This window comes from Macaca nemestrina, chromosome 2 (assembly GCF_043159975.1).
Source record: "Macaca nemestrina isolate mMacNem1 chromosome 2, mMacNem.hap1, whole genome shotgun sequence".
In the NCBI taxonomy this organism is placed as follows: Eukaryota; Metazoa; Chordata; class Mammalia; order Primates; family Cercopithecidae; genus Macaca; species Macaca nemestrina.
The window spans coordinates 1,396,799-1,418,084 of NC_092126.1; the positions used below are offsets into that span (position 1 = coordinate 1,396,799).

The window sequence follows — 21,286 nt, forward strand, 5'->3', positions numbered from 1 at the left end:
CAGGTGTGAGCCACAGTGCCCGGCCTAAAGTGCATAAATCTTAATGATAAAATCTGATGAATTTTTACATGTACACCCAGGTGAACCAGCACACAAATCAAGATACAGGACATTCCAAATCCCCACAGGCTTAATTGTGTCTCCTGTCATTCATATCCCTTGTCCCCTGTGTTAACTTTCATTTTGGCTCTTACAATAATTGGTTAGGTTTCAGTTGTTCTTGAATTTCACATAAATTCAATCAGTTTCCTTTTTTTAAAAAAAAAAAAAACAGGATTTTGCTGTGTCATCCAGGCGGGAGTGCAGTGGCACAATCATGGCTCACTGCAGCCTTGCCCTCCCAGGCTCAAGTGATCCTCCCACGTCAGCCTCCCGAGTAGCTGGGACCACAGGCAAGCATCACCACGCCAGCTGATTTTTTTATTGCTTGTAGAGATGGGGTCTCACCATGTAGCCCAGTCTGGTCTCGAACTCCTGGGCCCAAGTGATCCTCCTGCCTTGGCCTCCCAAAGTGCTAGATTACAGGTGTGTGTCACTGCGCCCGGCCCAGTGTGGCTTTTGTGTGTGGCTTTCTTTACTCAATATTCTATATGCAAGATTCATCCATCATGTAATTTATTCTTTTATTGCTGAGTATTATTTCATTGGATATTACAACTTTTTCTACTCTTGATGGACATTTATATTTTCAACTTTTGTCTGTTATAAATAATGCTGCTATGAATATTATTCTACATGTCTTTTGACAGAACTATGTACTAATTTTTCAGAGAATATACTTAGGAATAGCATTGCTATCATAGGGCAGGTGAATATTTAATTTTGGCAGATATTGCCACACAGATTCCCAAAGTACTCCTACTAATTTACATGTCCACCAGCAGTGTGTGGCGGTTTCCATTTCTACACATTCTTGCAAACATTTTTAATTTTAGGCATTGTGGTGGGTGTTTAATGTAATCTCCTTGTGTTTGAATTTGCATCTTCTTGATGAGTAAGCACCTTTTCATATATGTATTAGCCATTTGAAGATCCTCTTTGAGAAGTTCCTGTCCATGGTTTTTGCCCATTTTTGGTTATCTTTTTTTCTTACTATTTTCTAGTTCGTTATAATTCTAGGTATGAGACCTTTATCAGGTAAACTTATTGTGAATGTTTTCCCCCAGTTTGTGGTTTGACTTTTTACTCTCTTTATTATGTCTTTTTTTTTTTTTTTTTTTTTTTTTTAATTTTTGAGACAGTCTAGCTCTGCCATCAGGCTAGAGTGCAGTGCCACGATCTTGGCTCACTGCAACCTCCATCTCCCAGGTTCAAGCGATTCTCCTGCCTCAGCCTGCCGAGTAGCTGGGATTACAGGCATGGGCTGCCACACTCAGCTAAGTTTTGTATTTTTAGTAGAGACGGGGTTTCACCATGTTGGCCAGGCTGGTCTTGATCTGCTGACCTCGTGATCCACCCACCTGAGCCTCCCAAAGTGCTGGGATTACAGGTGTGAGCCACCACGCCCGGCCTTAATTATGTCTCTTCATGAAGAGAAAATACTGATTTTAATTCAGCTCCATTCATCTATCTTCTTTTATGGTCAATACTTCTAGTGTCCGTTTAGGAAATCTTTGCCCACGTGCCACCGGAATGTGACTCACTTCTCACTTCATGGCTGTGAGGCCTTTGCAGGCAGCGGCTAACTCTGTATGTTCCGAGCTCTGTATGTTCACACAGAGCTTGGAACATGGCAGGAGCCCCAGAATCACTTGATGAATGAATTCATTCATGCAAATGCATAAAGTAACACACACAGTGTCTGCATGCAGATTTTACTTCCAGTGATGAAAACAATTACTGAGAAAACCCCTGATGCACATATATGAGAAGGGATCATTATAACTGACTATCACAGGTTAATTTTTTAAAATAAAATTGAAACCCTTCATTAATTTTCGTGTCATCCTTGCACAGGAACCATGTTAAACTTCTCTGTGTTGTCCCAATTTTAGTATATGTGTTGCCAAAGTGAGCACAGTTTAAGTCTTCTAAACTGTTTGTGAGTTGCTTTCTATATAAGAATTTCTTTCTTTTTTTTTTTTTTTTTCAGATGGAGTCTCGCTCTGTCGCCCAGGCTGGAGTGCAGTGGCCGGATCTCAGCTCACTGCAAGCTCCGCCTCCCGGGTTCCCGCCATTCTCCTGCCTCAGCCTCCAGAGTAGCTGGGACTACAGGCGCCGCCACCGCGCCCGGCTAGTTTTTTGTATTTTTAGTAGAGACGGGGTTTCACCGCGTCAGCCAGGATGGTCTCGATCTCCTGACCTCGTGATCCGCCCGTCTCGGCCTCCCAAAGTGCTGGGATTACAGGCTTGAGCCACCGCGCCCGGCCGAACAAGACACTTCTTGAAGAAACCAGGCACGTGAGATGAACAGGCCGCCTGCGGCCCGCGTGGGGTCTGTGTCTTCACTTCCCCGTGGGGAGCCTCTCGCTGCCTCGGAAGAACGGAGCATCCTTTTGGCGGACGGTGCCCGGTGCGGAGTGAGGCTGCAGGCGGCTGCCCGCGGCGGCTCTGCCGGGTGCCCGGGGGGCGCGGACGGGAGTCTGAGGACACCGTGAGCGGCGGGCCGGGGCCGGGAGACCAGTCGTGCCGCAAAAGGCTTCCCGAGGCTGAAGCGTTGGGAGGCGCCGTGGCCCACACCGGGAGTCCCAGCACTTCGGAGGCCGGGGAGCGCTCCAGGCTGTGGCCGCCCGAGGCCCCCCTTACCCGCGGCCCGGACGGAGCCGGTTCTTCACGACCGGGGAACCGCAGTAGAGAAACAGTCGCTCGGGCCGAGGCGGCTGCGCGGGAGGCCGGAGTTTCTTATCACTCAGATCAGTCTCCCTGAGCATTGGAGGAGCAGGTTTTAAGGAAAACTTGCTGGGTGGGGAAGCCAGGGACCGGGGTGCTCACTGGTCAGGGATGAGATCCCGGGGAGTCAGAGCTGTTTTCCTGCGGACTCAGTTCCTGGGTCGGGGTCACGAGATCGGACCAGCCAGGTTATCGATCCGGGTGGTGCCAGCTGATCCATCAGGTGCAGCGTCTGCAGAATATCTCGAGCTCTGATCTTAGGAGCCGTGTAGGGAGGGTCAGAATCGTGTCCTCCAGCTGCATGGCTCCTAAACCAGAATTTCGAATTCTGTGGCTAATGTTAGTCTAGTCCCCAGGCAAGGAGGAGGCTGCTTTGGGAAAGGGCTGTTACTGTCTTTGCTTAAACTATAAATTACAAACTCAGTTTCTCCCAAAGTTAGTTCAGCCTATGCCCAGGAATGAAGGAGGACAGCTTGGAGGTGAGACGCAAGATGGAGTCGGTTCAGTTGAATCTCTTTCACTGTCATCATTTTGCAAAGGCGGTTTCAAGGCCAGAAATTTGAGACCAGCATGACCAACATGGTGAAATCCTGGCTTTACTAAAGATACACAAATTAGCGGGGCGTGGTGTGCACACCTGTAGTCCCAGCTACTGGGGAGGCTGAGGTGGGAGGATTGCTTGAGTACCAGATGTGGAGGTTGCAGTGAGCCGAGATCGCGCCACTGCACTCCAGTCTCAGCGACAGAGAGAGACTGTGTCTCAAAAAAAAAAAAAAAAGACTCGGCAGAACAGGCTAGACAGATGTTCCATTCTGGGGTATATTGTGGGATCTGGAGGTGGGATTTGAGCAAGAAATTGAGGAAGCTGATAAAATAGAATTCACTGGCAGAAGAAAAAGAGAGAAGATGAAACAGCAAGACAACTAGGCCAGCTGTTTTCTAGAGTTCGCCAGATAAGAGTGACAGGACTAATCAGCCTCCTGTGGGTGGACTCCAAACTCAACTGAAAGCTGACAAGAGAGCACATTCCTTTAATTGGAGGGAGGAAAAAGGGGAAGATATGTTGAAAGGGCTGCCATTTATACCAGACCACTGAAGAGGAAGTTAGGGTTTTCTCATTAGTACACACATATTGTAAACTTCTACCCACTCAAACTAGATTTCTGCCTCCAACACTGCACTGAAACTGTTCTTGGTCTCCAGTAATTTCGTGTCTCTGATGAACACTTCACTGTCCTCTTGACTCTAGACACAGTTGGCCACAGGATCCTTCTTGAACATTCTCACTCTTGGCTCCCTTGGCGCCCCACTCTGGTGTTTGTTTTGTTTTGTTTCCAAGACAGAGTTTTGCTCTTGTCCCTCAGGCTGGGGTGTGGAGTGCAGTGGTGTGACCTTGGCTCACTGCAACCTCCACCTCCCGGGTTCAAGCAATTCTCCTGCCTCAGCCTCCAGAGTAGCTGGACTTACAGGCACGCGCCACCACACTTGGCTAATTTTTGTGTTTTTAGTAGGAGATGGGGTTTCACACTGTTTGCCAGGCTGGTCTAGAATTCCTGACCTCAGGTGAGCCCCCGACCTCAGCCTCCCAAAGTGCTGGGATTACAGGCGTGAGCCACTGCGCCCGGCTGAGAATTCTCCTTTAAATAACTTGTTGGGGAGTTTACTTTTAGGCTGAGACCTGAAGGATAAAAGAAAGTGACATGCTAAGACGAGGAGAACTCAAGCAGACGAAGTGCCTCGGCTGTGCAGCAGGAAGCTGTTTGATGTCGGGGTTTGAGAGAAAGCCAGTCAGCTGGCAGGCAGGGGGCAAAAGGGGTGGCACGAAGCAAGGAGCTTGGACATTCTGAGTGGAATGAGAAGCCAATATGTGGAGAACGGGTCGGAAGAGAGTAAGAGCGGAGACTATTGCAGTGGTCAAGAAAAAAAGCAGGTCACTTGGACCACAGTAATGGCAATAGACTGAAAAGCAGGGTTATATTTTATGCATTTTGGAGGTAGAAGTTAAAGGACTTGCTGTTGGGCTGGATATGGGGGAATAAGCAAAAGAAAAAGACTTAAGTTTCTGGCAGGTTCGTAGGTAGTGGTGTCATTGCAGGTCTGGGTGGGGAGGCGTCATTTTAGATGTAAGAGTGACACTTCCAACTGTAGGTGTCGTGTAAAAAGTCGGACATGTGAGTCTGAAGCTTGGAGGAGAGACGGGCTGGAGTTAGAGATCTGAGAACTCATTGGCTTTATACACGGTGGTTGGTACTATGAGAATGAGATCACTGAGGGAGAGTTAGAGGGCCAGGTCCTGGGGATCACCACCATAAAGACCCAATCAAGGAGGCACAGGCAGTGAGAAGAAACACCAGGTCAGGTGCGGTGGCTCACACCTGTCATCCCAGCACTTTGGGAGGCCAAGGCAGGTGAACCACTTGAGGTCAGGAGTTCGAGACCAGCCTGGCCAACACGGTGAAACCCCATCTCTACTAAAACACAAAGATTAGCCAGGTAAGGTGGTGGGCATCTGTAGTCCCAGCTACTCGGGAGGCTGAGTCAGGAGAATCGCTTGAACCCGGGAGGCGGAACTTGCCGTGAGCTGAGATTGCGCCACTGCACTCCAGCCTGCGTGACAGAGTGAGACTCTGTCTCAAAATTAAAAAAAAAAAAAAATAAAGAATTCTCTATTAGCTCCTTTTCTGTATATTTTTAAAATTCTATTAGAATCAAATCTGTTTTCCCACGTATGTTTATCATCCGTGCTCCGAGCTAGAAAGTCAGTTTCTTGAGGGCACAGGATGGATCTGTTTGGCCCCATCACACACATCCCTGTTATTTTCCCCGTCGCACACATCCCTGTTATTTTCCCCGTCGCACACATCCCTGTTGTTATTTTCCCCGTCGCACACACCCCTGTTATTTGGCACATCGGAAGCACTGGGATGAGAAATGCTTCCACAACCCATCACTGCAGAACTGTGAGCCAAGCAGCAATCCCAGTTTTTTTTGGGTTTTTTTTTTTGAGATGGAGTCTCACTCTGTCACCCAGGCTGAATGCTATCTCAGCTCACTGCAACCTCCACTTCCCAGGTTCAAGCAATTCTCCTGCTTCAGCCTCCCGAGTAGCTGGGATTAGAGGCACCACAACCACGCCTGTTTTTTGTTTTTTTTGAGACAGAGTTTCGCTCTTGTCGCCCAGGCTGGAGTGCAGTGGCATGATCTTGGCTCACAGCAACCTCTGCCTCCTAGGTTCAAGCGATTCTCCTGCTTCAGCGTCCCGAGTAGCTGGGATTACAGGCATGTGCTACCATGCGCAGCTAATTTTTATATTTTTAGTAGAGACAGGGTTTCACCACGTTGGCCAGGCTGGTCTCGAACTCCTGACCTCAGGTGATCCACCCGTCTCAGCCTTGCAATGTGCTGGGATTAGAGGCGTGAGCCACTGCAGCCAGCAGCAATACCAATTTCTATTATACCATATAATCATAACTCCTGTCTTTTTGTCCATTAATTATCTTTCCTTCACTTGTTTAAGCTAAGTCCTTAATTAACTATTAGTAATTACCACTGGTCTGAAAAATTAGACACTTGAATTGCCCAAGTATGTCCAACACAGAATCATACTTACCTAACAAGGCTAGCTTACCCAATGTTTCTGTAACAACTGGACTAACATTTACAGAGTGTTTACCATAAATGTGTGAAATACCAGGAAGAGCAGAAAAAAGGCTAGCAAGCATTAGGCTGACAAGGGGACTACAAAGTAACCTTTGTGAATCAACAGGAGCTGACCTAAATGAGAACATGGGGGGTGGGGGGGCAAGCTTTTGGAATCTAAATTGTATCACTGAAAGTAATATCCAGAGAGTCTTATCTTGCAAAAACAACACCACAAAAAAACTAATACTGAAAAGTTTTTGTTTTTATTTCCAAGATCAAATATTACAACAGGACATTTACATGTATTTATAAAAAAATGCAGCAGTTGAATGTATAGATCAGAGGTTTCCTTGAGTTTGGTCCCTCTCTCAGCACAGTGAGCTGATGTCTTCAGAAGACTTATCGTCCCACTCCCCTCCCTCCCCCACCCCGTTGTCCCCCCCACCCTCCCCGTTTCAAGTTGCAGTATTCATATAAAGCAACTGGGTACAACACAGCAAGAATATTCACAATTTGGTACAGCCCAAACCAGAGGATCACCAACGGACAGCAAGATCCTCCTTTTGGAAATTATTTACCCATAGACTATGTAGATCTATAGATAGATCACACCCAGTTATCTAAGATTTCCCTGGTTTTAGAGCAAGTGGAAGTTCCATTGAGTCTTAGCCAGCAGTTACAGCTCTGCTTTACCTAACGGCATGTTCTTCTCCTCTTACAAGGTTAATTTTCTACCGCCTCCATGTGTCTTCAAATTTAAGGCTTTCCCGAGCACCTTTATTATGACTTACTAGATATACAGGAGGGTCTCTAATGTGTCTTGAACAAACAAATTTAGTGGATGGTCCGGCTGCCCCTTGCTCAATAATCCCAAAGACTTCTTCCCAGCACTGAGAAGAGCTGCAGAAATCAATGCTATCTCCTAGCACCATGGGAGAAAAGGTCCAGAAAACACAATTCGATGTGCATTTTAGGGAGCACTTGCCAGAAACGTTACAATAGGAGCACTGTCCTTGTTATCTTCTTGGATTCAATCACAAATCTAGAGCACAGATGAAATTTAGAGCCTGTCCTGCACTAAGAATGCAAATCTCAGTAAGACCCCCCCGCCCACACACTTTGTCCAGAATAAGCTGAGCACACAAACATCCCAGGGAATCTCTAAATACTGTTAGGAACTGCTTTAGAAAACACTTTAAAGCAAATACCCCGAGTTGACTTCACTCAAGTCCCCAACCCACCCTCATCCCTATCCCCCCAGAAATTTCATTCCTTGATTAACTTCTCTGAGTAAGATGTAAAGTGAGGTTTGGAAAATGACATGAGACATGTTTAAAAACACAATCAATGAAGACATGCCAGAATTGGACATCCCAGGTGATTCCAAATGCATTGTTCAAACTGAACTCATACAAAGCATGCACAGAGCCTACACAGACACTGCTGAGAGTTTCCATGGAACCATCAATACCTACTCGAAGAAGGACTTTCCGAAAGGGCAAACAAAACAAAAAAACACCGATGTTTACAACTTGTTAATAACAACAACAACAAAAAGCCATTCTGGAAAAAAAGATTATCAGAGAAGTGAAGAAAACTGTGTCTAACAGATTCATGCCAAAGCTTGGATGGAAGCCCCTCAAAGTCTAAGTATCACGTTAGCATCAACTGGTACTCATTTCTCTCTACCTAAGACTAGAAGGTTCTCTCACAGCTTTACTGTTTCCTGGCAAGTGTTTTCAACAGCCTTTCCAGCTGGAGGGACAAACCCAGGAAAGTACAAGTGCCAAGACCCCAGACGGGTAAGATAAGCAGCCCCTCTGAGAAGCTTGCTACTCATTCACTGAAAGTGGAGGTCACATACTACTTTCACTCTCATTAGCAGGTAAAAAGGGATTTTCTGATGGCAACAGTCACTCCGTGTAAGGTTTAACTTTACAGGGCAGTAAGTTATCAAAAAGTTATCATTAAAAGCATATGATTAGTGTCATAAACATATTTATATTTGGAATTACACCATTTGATATTTCCATTAAGAATGCAAAGCTTTGAGAAAAGCATCCTGTAAAATCATGTTGCTGAAAACAGGGAAGTATCCAACTGAGTGTAAATGGTCTAATGTCATCAACCTGAAATGGACCACCTGGTGACAGGCACTATGGAGCCAGCTACTTTGATTGATAGAGAGAAAAAAGCAGAATGGCAGGGAATGGTTCCAGATCAAGAATATCTCCCTTATCAGTTAAGAGTTCCATACTGAGCCTATGAAAAAAGCAAATTAAAAAGATTTTAAGAAAGGGAGAATTCGATTCCAGGTCAGAATTTATCTAATGATTTGAAATGTTTCCCACTTACCATGTCTAAAAAATGAATGACTCATGCTAACCCAGTTGGATTAATAACTTTTTTTGATGAGATAAAATATTACTTAGGTTTAGTCCAGCTTAGCTTGACTATTCTTCCCATTTGAAAATCCAAATGACCTTTAGAAGGGATATAAAATACCCAGAGTATTGTGATCTCTAGAGGAAATACAATTAAACAAACAATAAAAACTTGCTGTTTGTTGCCAAAGAATTAAGTACGACAATATCTACAACTTCTCATATTTATAGATTAACATGTGATGGTTCTTGGGAAAAATACTATCACTGGTATTTGCCATCTCTAATCCTAGAAGTAAATCTGGTTATCTTTTGAAAATACTTTCTCATTACAGAAATGCTAAATTATGTTTATTAAAGTAATTCAAATTGGATTACCCAACTCTATTTTGAAATCAATATGGCAAAGAAAGGCCTGTGCCAAAAATCATCACATTTATAAGAATATCTGCAATTTTAAGCAACAAAACAGTAACTGGTAGGCCACAAAGAGAGTGGGGCATCACAGAGCTAGCCATTCTCTATTTGAAACCAGAGAATTCTCCTTAGTTAAGAGAAAAAATGAGCTATAAAAGTAAGTTTGCCTCAAAAATTTCCTTCAATTTTATAAAAAATGAAGATTGTTACATATTAAGACTTTGACATGGAATTTCTTAAACATAGCCAATTACATTAAAAATCATAGCTATTTTCAGAGAATGAATGTTAAAAGTGAATGGTGGAGAAGGAAACTAGAAAGCAGGATTACAAGACTTTCTAATTAAGAGTCTCACTGTCACATTCAATAATCCAGCCATGTAAGTTCACTTCACAGGAAAACCACCAAGGACATTATAATCTCTATTTTTAAAAAGACGTCAAGAAATTCTTGATTCTATACTGTCTCTGTAGCAGGACTGACACACAGGTGAGTCAAAAACCAAAATAACCATCACTGAAATACCAAATCTCTATATAACAGGAGAAACCGATATACTGGCAGGGTACACTGTTGGGTTATTTGCAGTTCTAAAGAACATTCTTGCCACTATTCTAAAATGTGTACTGTGCAACACCACGTTTCATGGCAAGACAATAACTGAAATGCTAAGCAAGGCAATCCAGTGAAGTCGAATGTCCATAGTACACAGCTGTCTTCAGCCTATTCATCAAGGCTGGTAGTACCGGAAAACTGCCATGTTCACCAGAAGAGCTGGTTCTTCCTATGCTCATTACATTTTAGTTTTACACAAGACTACTAATTCATCAGCCTGCACCCCATGATTTACTACTGAGTAGTTAAATGATGGTCAAAAAAGGCAGAGAGAGGGTAAGAATCACATAATAAAGATACATTCTATGGGATAAAAAACGTTTTTAAAAGTCAGCCTAATTGTATCTTTAAAAAGTTGCTTCTGCCAAAACCAGGAGTGAATCTTACAACTTATACAAACCAACTTCCCAACAGGCCAGTAAAGTACTTTAAGTACACAAGTAAAAATAAAATTTAGTGCCAGTGTTAGTGACATATTTGGTTCTCATTTACATTTTAGTCATACTCAATACTGACTAGGCACACGGCATTAAGTTTTAAAAAATAATGAATTGTTCAAAAGATTATTACTAGACCTATAACTATTATACTCTCCTCTTTGGAGGTTTCAGTCATCACAGTAAGATTAGGAGCAAGTTACTGGTCAAATGATACCTGAACACAGAAAAAAAAAAAAAAAAAGAAAATGATCAACCAGCACACTTTTAATTAGCCTAGAGATAATATGCAATAAAGGGGAGAGACTGGAAGCGTAAAATTTTGGAGTGGAAAAAGGACTTCAGAGATAATCTAATTTGCTGGTCTAGAAAAGGCTGAGCACTATTAATCTAGTCCAATTCTCTCATTTTTCAGATGAGAAACCCGAGATTAAGAAGAAAGAGAAGTGTGAAGTAACAACTAGCAGAGCTGTTACCCAAGTACACTTACACCCCTAGTGCCCTTTCTGCATATAATATGTACTATGCTGCGCATTTGATTTGTACCTGTAGAGAAATTAAATCTTCCTCATTTTTCAGTTGCTAGTGGCTCCCTCTGGCATTTTTCCAAAGTGTACAAGTGAGATCCCTGCTAGCTAGAAACGTTTACTCCGGGGGATCAGTAATCCTTTCTTACTTGGGTACTGGTTATGCCTTACTGGCAGAACTTCATGCCCTAAATCTAAAGTTACGAAAGGTGGAGCTAAAGAAATAGGTGAGTCAAAAGAAAATCTGAGCTACAGTGCTTGCCACTTTTCAGTCTTGCTTAAGACTTTGCTGACTAAAACATACTCTTCCCTTTTCCTAAGCTTGAATAGGTAAACATTTACATGCTCTCCAGTTATTTCATGTGTAGTGTGTCTCCCTAACTGGATAAAACAGGCAGATCTCATTTATTATTTTTTGAGACAGAGTCTCGCTCCCTCACCCAGGCCAGAGTGCAGGGGTGTGATCTCGGCTCACTGCAACCTCCGCCTCCCGGGTTCAAGAGACTCTCATGCCTCAGCCTTCCCAGCAGCTGGGATTACAGACATGAGCCACCATGCCTAGCTAATTTTTATATTTTTTAGTAGAGACAGGGTTTCACCATGTTGGCCAGGCTGATCTCAAACTCCCAACCTCAGGTGATTCCCCCACCTTGGCCTCCCTGGGATTACAGGCGTGAGCCACCACATCTGGCCAGGAATTAGATCTCAGATTTCAAAATATTTCCAACTTCTATAAAGAACTCAATAGCTAGTTGTTGATGTCTAAGTCAAGGAAGAATTATATACAAGATTTAAAAACATACACACCGAGGGTTCAATAATCTGGTATGGATGGGACACAGAAAACAGAATTGTAGGCCGGGAGTGGTGGCTCATGCCTGTAATCCCAGCACTTTGGGAGGCCGAGGCGGGCGGATCACAAGGTCAAGAGATCAAGACCATCCTGGCCAACATGGTGAAACCCTGTCTCTACTAAAAATACAAAAATTAGCCAGGCGTGGTGGCGCTCACCTATATTTAAAAAAAAAAAAAAAAAAAAAAAAAAAGATAATTGTGTCTTTTCTGAAAAATGTTTAAAAAAAGAAAAAATTCTTTTTTTACCCTTTTCATTTATTCTTGGCAAATAATGCCACATAGCAATTTTCCTTTCACATCTTCACCAGTGCATCATTTTAAAAAAGCAATAATCAGCCTCTCAAAATAATGGCACAAATAAACATTTATAGGCATAGTGCAAATCCCAAAACTTTAACCCAACTACTTCCTCTATATTTATGGGAACAAAACTAAATGCTAATTTACAAAGCCCAACAATGAGAAGATAACCATTTGGGTGGCTTGATTCTCTTGCTGTCAGAGAACACAGCATGGACGTTGAAACAGTATGGACTCTGGATTCCAATTCTGATTTGCCACTCACTAGCTGTGACATCCTGAATAAGTTCTCTATACCTGTTTTCTTAACATGGGAAGAAAATATATATTTCGTACAATTCTTAGGGAGACTGAAGAAGAAAATGTACATAAAAGTACCTAGCGCATGCCAGTTACTCAGTATTAAGTTTCCTGTTCTTTTCTCATTTGGCACTGTTCTTTCTGTTCTCCAGTTCCTTCCGATATCAAATTCAAAAAAGTATTCCTCTCACTTTTTTCCCACTATTCTTCTTCTTCTTCTTTTTTAAATTTGAGATGGAGTGTCACTCTGTTGCCCAGGCTGGAGTGCAGTGGCACAATCTTGGCTCACCACAATCTCTGCCTCCCAGGTTCGAGCCATTCTCCTGCCTCAGCCTCTGAGTAGCTGGGATTACAGGTGCCTGTCATCACACCCGGGTAATTTTTGTATTTTTAGTAGAGATGGGGTTTCTCCATGTTGGTCAGGCTGGTCTCGAACTCCTGACCTCAGGTGATCTGCCCACCTCGGCCTCCCAAAGTGCTGGGATTACAGGCGTGAGCCACCATGGCCTGGCCTTCCCAGTAGTTTCCATTCCATCTCCCTGTATTTTTCTCTTACCACTCTCGAAGTCTATCTTTCTTGTTCTTTTCCTCTCTAGCTTTTCTTTTTTAACACTCTCTTTCAGCTGTGTCCGACACCCACAAAGAATGACTATTTTTAACTAACCTTACTGACCTCATTTAATCTATTCAATAAAACCTCTGCCCTAAAGAGCAAGGAAACTTGCAGAGGAAATAAGGCAAACTGGAAGACGCCTACTCTGTCAGTGGATTGAACTCTTGAGCAAGGCAATACTCCTTATGGACTCTTCTCGTGCACAATCCGTAACTATTCCCATGGGCCTCTATATCAACCCTGAGATAATTACACTCCTGCCTCAAAATAAAACAAAACAAAGCCCACCACATCTTGTATTGCGGACAACCCAGCTGCATGTTAAGCTGGGTGAAAGTACCATGCTGTCTTTTAAATCACTTTCTCTCTACTTAATCATCCCACAGTAACCCCAGTTGAAAAAGTCACTTTGGTTTCTCATCAATGAATATGCACGTGCTGAACATGTCAGAAAGAACTACACCCTCTCACTGATGAACATGTTGTCAGTTCTCCCAGCTGTTCTAGCAAGAGAAGCTAGAAGGTAAAGAGAATGAAACAGAGCCCGACAGGAAAAGCGGCTGACTTGACATGTTTGAGCGAGCTGGGCTTCAGCTATGACTTTGCTGGAGTACAGATGGGCACCATCAGAGCGCAAAGCTGAGCAAACCTCCTCTTCTTACCCAGGGCCTCCCTGAATTTTTAGATTTCTGACCTTGTCTGCTACCAACCAATGTTTTACCCTCCAGTGCACCTTTGATAATATACAGCTCTATTCTTCAAACGGCAAGTATGTTATCCAAGTTCAGAGATACAACTGAGGAATGAACATGAAAACCATCTTTCACTCAATAAATCAGAAGCTGCTAGTTAAGCCTCAAGAGCCTATGAAAAAACACCAAAGTGTAAGTATTAGTCACCAATCTAAAGAGAGAACTCTGACTCAAGGTAGAAATGAAACTGTAATTATATAAATATATTTATAAATATTTATACAATTATATACTTATACATAAGCACTTACACAGACTTAGAAAAAAATGTAAGAACATTAATTCAAAAGGACTCACTGAAGAATAAACAGAATTGTCCATGATTGATTTCCTTGAGGAGATACATAACTCATTCTTTTGGGAGGGTTCCTCAAAATTCAACCATTAGAAACCATAGTCTATAACTGTGTACTAGCAACACATAGCATCTTTTTTCTTCTTTTCCCCAAGCCCCAATTGCCAAGAGAGCAATCGTAAAGTGGATGAAAACCTACAGGTCTCTAAGCAGTAGCTGAGGAACTTACGGTCCTCGGATAAAAGAATCAATCTAAATCCTCAATTGACAAAAAGGTCCATTTAATATTTTCATTTTACAAGTTAAAACTTCTAGAATCACGACTACCCCTTCAGAGGATTCCATTTAAGCTCAAAATATGAACTGAGCACAGGGTGAAGTTGGTGTGTAAATGGTATTCTACAGATTCAAGATGGCCTCTTCTAAAAACACCGAAGAAAGCTTTCACCAACTCAAATTTGATTTTCGGTTTTGTTGGCAGAAAAACCCCACAACATCTAAAAATGACTAGCACCCTCCGCCACCCCCCCTTTTTACTAAATGTTGTCTTTTGAATTGAGTTTAAAGGTCTTCCCCTTACAGAGGCTTTCAGTTCTGATACCTTTCGAAAGAAAACAGCATGCGGACTCATGTTCAGTTCAGTCACCACAGCCTTTCAGAGACTGTTCCAACCAGGGGCAAAAAATGAACCATTATTTCTAACCAAAAGAACATGGTTAGCAACTCTCAGCTGAATGGTTTTCTTTTTCCCCAGGGACATACCTAAGTATGCCTGAAACACCACAGGACAATCAATAACCATAGTGGTTACAATTACAAGCCATTGTACTACATGATTACTGACCAGCTGCCTTCCTACAGATCACTGCAGACTCGGACAATGGAGGGCTCCAAAGGAGCTAATCTGCTGTGCTGGCAAAAACAGCAAAGCATCTTCCCATCCCAGTCACCACGACAGGTTCACTTAATGTCCATTCCTGGACTAGCAGGATCAATACAGAGTAATAAAGAAAACTCTCTCAGCTAGGACAATGAAAGTCACCCCACGCTATACGCTCCATATTTAACACTCATTCCGCCAGTAACACATGTCATGGAAATCGTTCTTACAGCTGGGAACATGAAAATCCTTGGAAAAAGATTTTAGGTATGATGAGCAATAATTACAAGGGATGCTTTTTCCACAGAAACAAAAGCCTGGATATTTTCTTAAGTGATATTTCCTACATGAAGAACACAACAAAACCAAATCCACGTTAGAGAATTTCTTCTCCCTACTACACATGGGGGCTTACAAAAAAGGGAGGGTTGTTCTTACTCTGAATCTAGCCATTCCTTTGCCCAAAGAGTCTGGGGAGTAACGTTAACATCTGATCCCAAAAAAGTGCCGTGCAAAAGACCACTTACTGGGACACACAATTCCTGCTGCCAGTACTAGGAGAGGTCTTATTCTTACACTTCTATTTGGTCACCAGATTAGGTAAGAAAGTGTAGGGGGAGGGGGAAGAGTACGGAGTGGGGAGGGAGAAAACAGAAGAGAAAGAAACAAAGGGGGAGAAAGAGACTGACTACAGGAGAGATTAAGAAATAAGAGAAGGAAGGTGACTTGCTTGCCCAACTTTGGCTCTGTGGTCCTATGAGCCAAAATGCATACTTAGTGACATGGTATCTCACAGGAAAAGGGAAAAAAGGGGTAAGCTGAGAGAGGTCAAGCCATGGTGTTAATTTCTTTCCTGTACAAAGACAGTCTCTTGAGGACAAAGGCCTGCCTCTTGCAATGTAATATCATAGTCCAGATGAGATAATTTCCTTCGAGGAAAGTTGGTGAGAAGTTCAAAACGTTCATTTGGATATCCTTTAGACTGGACGTGCTTCACCAAAGCCTATACAAACAAGAGAAAGACAAAGCCATTAGATGGAAATAAAAGGAAAGAGCATATTAGTGAATTAAATATAAAACATTCTCTTTTCATCATATTAGATCAGCTATTAAGTGTAAGTTCTCTCAGATAACCAAAGCTTGCCCTTGTGGAAGGGCCACTAGAAACCTTTGGACGGGGAGAGAAATCTGTACCCAATTACGTACAGCCATTAAGTGAGACTGAAATACACAGTTATTATTTGTCTCCCCAATACATACACCCAGTCACTATTTATAAAATTAAATTATTGTTCTCATTTTTAAACATTCTATCCGTTTTCCTTTCTTCCTTTTATCAAGGAAGGCAAGTCCTTCATTCTACTACACCCAAGTCCTTCATTCTACCTACACCCAGTCCTTCATTCCACCACACCCAGTCCTTCGTTCCACTACACCCAGTCCTTCATTCCACTACACCCAGTCCTTCGTTCCACTACACCCAGTCCTTCATTCCACTACACCCAGTCCTTCGTTCCACTACACCCAGTCCTTCGTTCCACCACACCCAGTCCTTCATTCCACTACACCCAGTCCTTCATTCTACCTACACCCAGTCCTTCATTCCACTACACCCAGTCCTTCATTCCACTACACCCAGTCCTTCGTTCCACCACACCCAGTCCTTCATTCTACCTACACCCAGTCCTTCATTCTACCTACACCCAGTCCTTCATTCCACTACACCCAGTCCTTCGTTCCACTACACCCAGTCCTTCATTCTACCTACATCCAGTCCTTCATTCTACCTACACCCAGTCCTTCATTCCACTACACCCAGTCCTTCATTCCACTACACCCAGTCCTTCATTCCACTACACCCAGTCCTTCATTCCACCTACACCCAGTCCTTCATTCCACTACACCCAGTCCTTCGTTCCACTACACCCAGTCCTTCGTTCCACTACACCCAGTCCTTCATTCCACTACACCCAGTCCTTCATTCCACCACACCCAGTCCTTCATTCCACTACACCCAGTCCTTCATTCTACCTACACCCAGTCCTTCATTCCACTACACCCAGTCCTTCATTCCACCACACCCAGTCCTTCATTCCACCACACCCAGTCCTTCATTCCACTACACCCAGTCCTTCATTCCACCTACACCCAGTCCTTCATTCCACTACACCCAGTCCTTCGTTCCACTACACCCAGTCCTTCGTTCCACTACACCCAGTCCTTCGTTCCACTACACCCAGTCCTTCATTCTACCTACACCCAGTCCTTCATTCCACCACACCCAGTCCTTCGTTCCACTACACCCAGTCCTTCGTTCCACTACACCCAGTCCTTCGTTCCACTACACCCAGTCCTTCATTCTACCTACACCCAGTCCTTCATTCCACTACACCCAGTCCTTCATTCTACCTACACCCAGTCCTTCATTCCACTACACCCAGTCCTTCATTCCACCTACACCCAGTCCTTCATTCCACTACACCCAGTCCTTCATTCTACCTACACCCAGTCCTTCATTCTACCTACACCCAGTCCTTCATTCTACCTACACCCAGTCCTTCATTCTACCTACATCCAGTCCTTCATTCTACCTACACCCAGTCCTTCATTCCACTACACCCAGTCCTTCATTCCACTACACCCAGTCCTTCATTCCACTACACCCAGTCCTTCATTCCACTACACCCAGTCCTTCATTCCACTACACCCAGTCCTTCATTCTACCTACACCCAGTCCTTCATTCTACCTACACCCAGTCCTTCGTTCCACTACACCCAGTCCTTCGTTCCACTACACACCCAGTCCTTCATTCTACCTACACCCAGTCCTTCATTCTACCTACACCCGGTCCTTCATTCTACCTACACCCGGTCCTTCATTCTACCTACACCGGTCCTTCATTCTACCTACACCCAGTCCTTCATTCCACTACACCCAGTCCTTCATTCTACCTACACCCAGTCCTTCATTCCACTACACCCAGTCCTTCATTCCACTACACCCAGTCCTTCATTCTACCTACATCCAGTCCTTCATTCTACCTACACCCAGTCCTTCATTCCACTACACCCAGTCCTTCATTCCACTACACCCAGTCTTGCCACCTGTGCACTGAATCTCTCCTTGCCTTCTCAGAAACTGGGCCGTTCTCATCTTCTGCAGTTTTCCTCAACACCTCCCTCTCTGCTTCCCATCAAACTTCTACACTGCTTGCATTTCAGTAACACAGTCTTCAAGAATCAGCCTAATTAATCTCCAGCCAAAGCAAACGGCCAGGAATGCCTGACCCAAGGGATTCAGGCTAAGCTAAGCTAGTCAGACTCAAGATTCTGTTTCCAGCAGTTAAAAACAGAGGGTGTCAGGGCATGATTGCTCACACCTGTAATCCCTGCACTTCGGGAGGCCAAGGAAGGTAGACAGCTTGAGCACAGGAGTTGGAGACCAGCTTGGGAAACACGGCAAAACCCCATCTCATCAAAAAATATGGGCCAGGCACAGTGGCTCACGCCTGTGATCCCAGCACTTTGGGACACCAAGGTGGGCGAATCACCTGAGGTCAGGAGTTCGAGACGAGTCTGGCCAACGTGGTGAAACCTCGTCTGTACTAAAAATACAAAAAAATTAGCCTGGTGTGGTGGTGGGTGCCTGTAATCCCAACTACTTGGGAGGCTGAGGCAGAATTGCTTGAACCTGGGAGGCGGAGGTTGCAGTGAGCCGAGATTACGCCCCACAGCACTCCAGCCTGGGCAGAGCCAGATCTTGTCTCCAAGAAAAGGAAGAAAAAAACAAACACAAAACAAAACAAAAACCACCGAAAGCTCATCAGCTGTGTTAGATGAAAACGGCCGCAGCATCACCATGATGAACCATGTGGGAGCTGAGGAATAAAGAAAAGCCACCAGTATGCAGAGAATGGTGTGAAGCAGGGAACCCCAAGAAAAAACCTTCAGGCCCCAGAAGAGAAACATAGAGGAAAACAGATATGGTTCTTAAACACTTTGCAGTTCCAGCTGCTAGGACCTACACCACTATTCCCTTCAAATAACCCGTCGTCCTTTTCCAGAAGTAATCATTTCAGTTGGGTTTCTATTCCATGCAGGCATGAAACAGAAAAATCTTCACTGGAACATACCTTATGTGGCTTACCTAAGTTAATCTGGGAAGAAAATAAACTAATCAGAGATAAGATTCACAACCGGGTGCTCCCACCTGTAATCCCCACACTTTGGGAGGCTAGGGCAGGAGGATGACTTGAGCTCAGGAATTCAAGACCAGCCTGGTTTACAAAGTGAGAACCCTTCTCTACAAAAAAGAATTTTAAAAAATTAGCTGGGTGTGCTGGCACACACCTGTGGTCCCAGCTACCTGGGAGGTTGAGGTGGGAGGCTCGCTTGAGCCCAGGAGGCAGAGGTTGCAGTGAGCTGAGACTGGGCCACCAAACTCCAGCCTGAGCGACAGAGCGACCCTGTCTCAAAACAACCAACCAACCAACAACAACAAAATGACTCACCACAGTTTGCAGTTATGATCAGACTAAACATCTAACACCTCTTTCTTTCTTTTCTTTTCTATTTTTTTTTTTTAAATAGAGACAGGGTCTCACTTTGTTGCCCAGGCTGGTCTCAAACTCCTGAACTCAAGTGATCCTCCCACCTTGGCTTCCCAAAGTGCTGGGATTACAGGAGGGAGCCACTGCACCTGGCCTCCCACACCTATTTCAAAGAATTATCAAGCAAAACTCACTGAACTTACTCCAATGAATTAGTATCTCTGCTTCGATAAAATGCTTCCAATTAGCTATAGAGATACACCCTGTTTCCTTGTACTTCCTGTTATTGAAGGTTTGTGGGAGCCGTGTGTCAAGCGCCTCTATTGGCTCCATTTTTCAATCAGCGAGTGCTCACCGCGTGTCTCTGTGTCACCTTTTGGTAATACTTGTGTTTCTCTTTTTCATTATTTTATCTATTACAGTATCTGTGAACGTTCTCTCTGATGTTACTATTGGGTTTTTGGGCACCACAAGCCAGGCCCACACAAGACTGCAAACTTTATGCTCTGACTGCTCCACCTACTGGGAGTTTTCCCATCTCCCTCCCTCTACTCAGGCCTCCTTGTTCCCTGAGACACGACAGTATTAAAATTAGGCCAATTAATAACCCCACCATTGGAGGCCTTTAAGTACCCAAGTGAAAGGAAGTGTTGTACATCCTCAAAATCAATCAATTGCTAAAAATGATTAAGCTTAGTGAGAAAGGCATGTTGAAAACTGAGACAGACACGCTAGGCCTCTTGCACCAAACAGCCAAGCTGTGAATGCAAGGAAAAGTTCTTGAAGGAAATTAAAAGTGCTACTCCAGTGAACACACAAATAACAAAGCAAAATAGGCTGGGCGCAGTGGCTCACACCAGCACTTTGGGAGGCTGAGGCAGGTGGATCACCTGAGGTCAGGAGTTGGAGACCAGCCTGGCCAACATGGTGAAACCCCACCTCTACTGAAAATACAAAAATTAGCTGGGAGTGGTGGCAGGCGCCTGTAATCCCAGTTACACGGGAGGCTGAGGCAGGCAGAATCACTTGAACTTGGGAGGCGGAGTTTGCAGTGAACTGAGATCGCATCTTTGTACTCTAGCCTAGGCGAGCTAGACTCTGTCTCAAAAAAAAAAAAAAAGAAAGCAAAACAGCCTTACCGCTGTACTGCTGAAAAGGAGAAAGTTTTAGTGGCCTGTGTGGAAAAATCAAACCAGTCACAACATTCCCTTAAGCCAAACCCTAATGCAAAGCAAGGTTCTAACTCTCTTCAATCCTATGAAGGCGAAGGAAGTTAAGGAAGCTACAGAAGAAAAGCTGGAAGCTAGCAGAGGTTGGTCCATGAGGTTGAAGGAAAGAAGTCATCTCCGTAACATCAAAGTGCAACAAGGTGAAGCAGCAAATGCTGATGCAGAAGGTGCAGAAACTTATCTAAAAGATGTAGTTAAGATAATTCATGAAGGTAACGACACTAAATATGTTTACGTTTGACAAAACAGTCTTCTACTGGAAGAAGACGCCATCAAGGACTTTCACAGCTAGAGAGAAGTCAGTGTCTGCACTCAAAGGTTCAAACAGGCTGACTTTCTTGTTAGGGGTCATGTAGCTGGTGACTTCCAGTTGAAGCCAATGCTCATTTAACATTCCAAAATCCCAGGTCCCTTAAAAATTATGTTAAATCTATTCTGTGTTCTAGAACTGTAAAAACAAAACCTGGAAAGATAGCACATCAATTTACAGCATGGCTTACTGAATATTTTAAGCCCATTGTTGAGACCTACTGCTCAGAAAAAGGATTCAACATATTACTGCTCATTGACAATGCACTAGTCACGTAAGAGCTCTGATGAAAATGTAAATAAAAATGAATGTTGTTTCCAGTCTGCTAACCCAGCATCCATTCTGCAGCC

General features: G+C 43.9%; 1 protein-coding gene and 1 non-coding gene across 4 annotated transcripts in view; both read right to left on the reverse strand.

Moving 5' to 3' along the window:
- Positions 1 to 1,911: 1,911 nt before the first annotated feature.
- On the reverse strand, positions 1,912 to 2,018 carry LOC112427189 (U6 spliceosomal RNA). Its single transcript, XR_003018665.1, has one exon. It is a non-coding gene; the product is annotated as a U6 spliceosomal RNA (small nuclear RNA).
- Positions 2,019 to 11,881: 9,863 nt separating this feature from the next.
- Positions 11,882 to 21,286, reverse strand: part of LOC105470773 (UBX domain protein 7) — a 79,095-nt gene continuing 69,690 nt past the window's right edge. For all 3 annotated transcript variants that reach the window (XM_071090569.1, XM_071090568.1, XM_071090570.1), the window contains one exon: positions 11,882 to 15,850. In XM_071090569.1, coding sequence (XP_070946670.1) covers positions 15,689 to 15,850 — 162 coding nt within the window. In that variant the 3' untranslated portion in view covers positions 11,882 to 15,688. The remainder of the gene's footprint in view (positions 15,851 to 21,286) is intronic.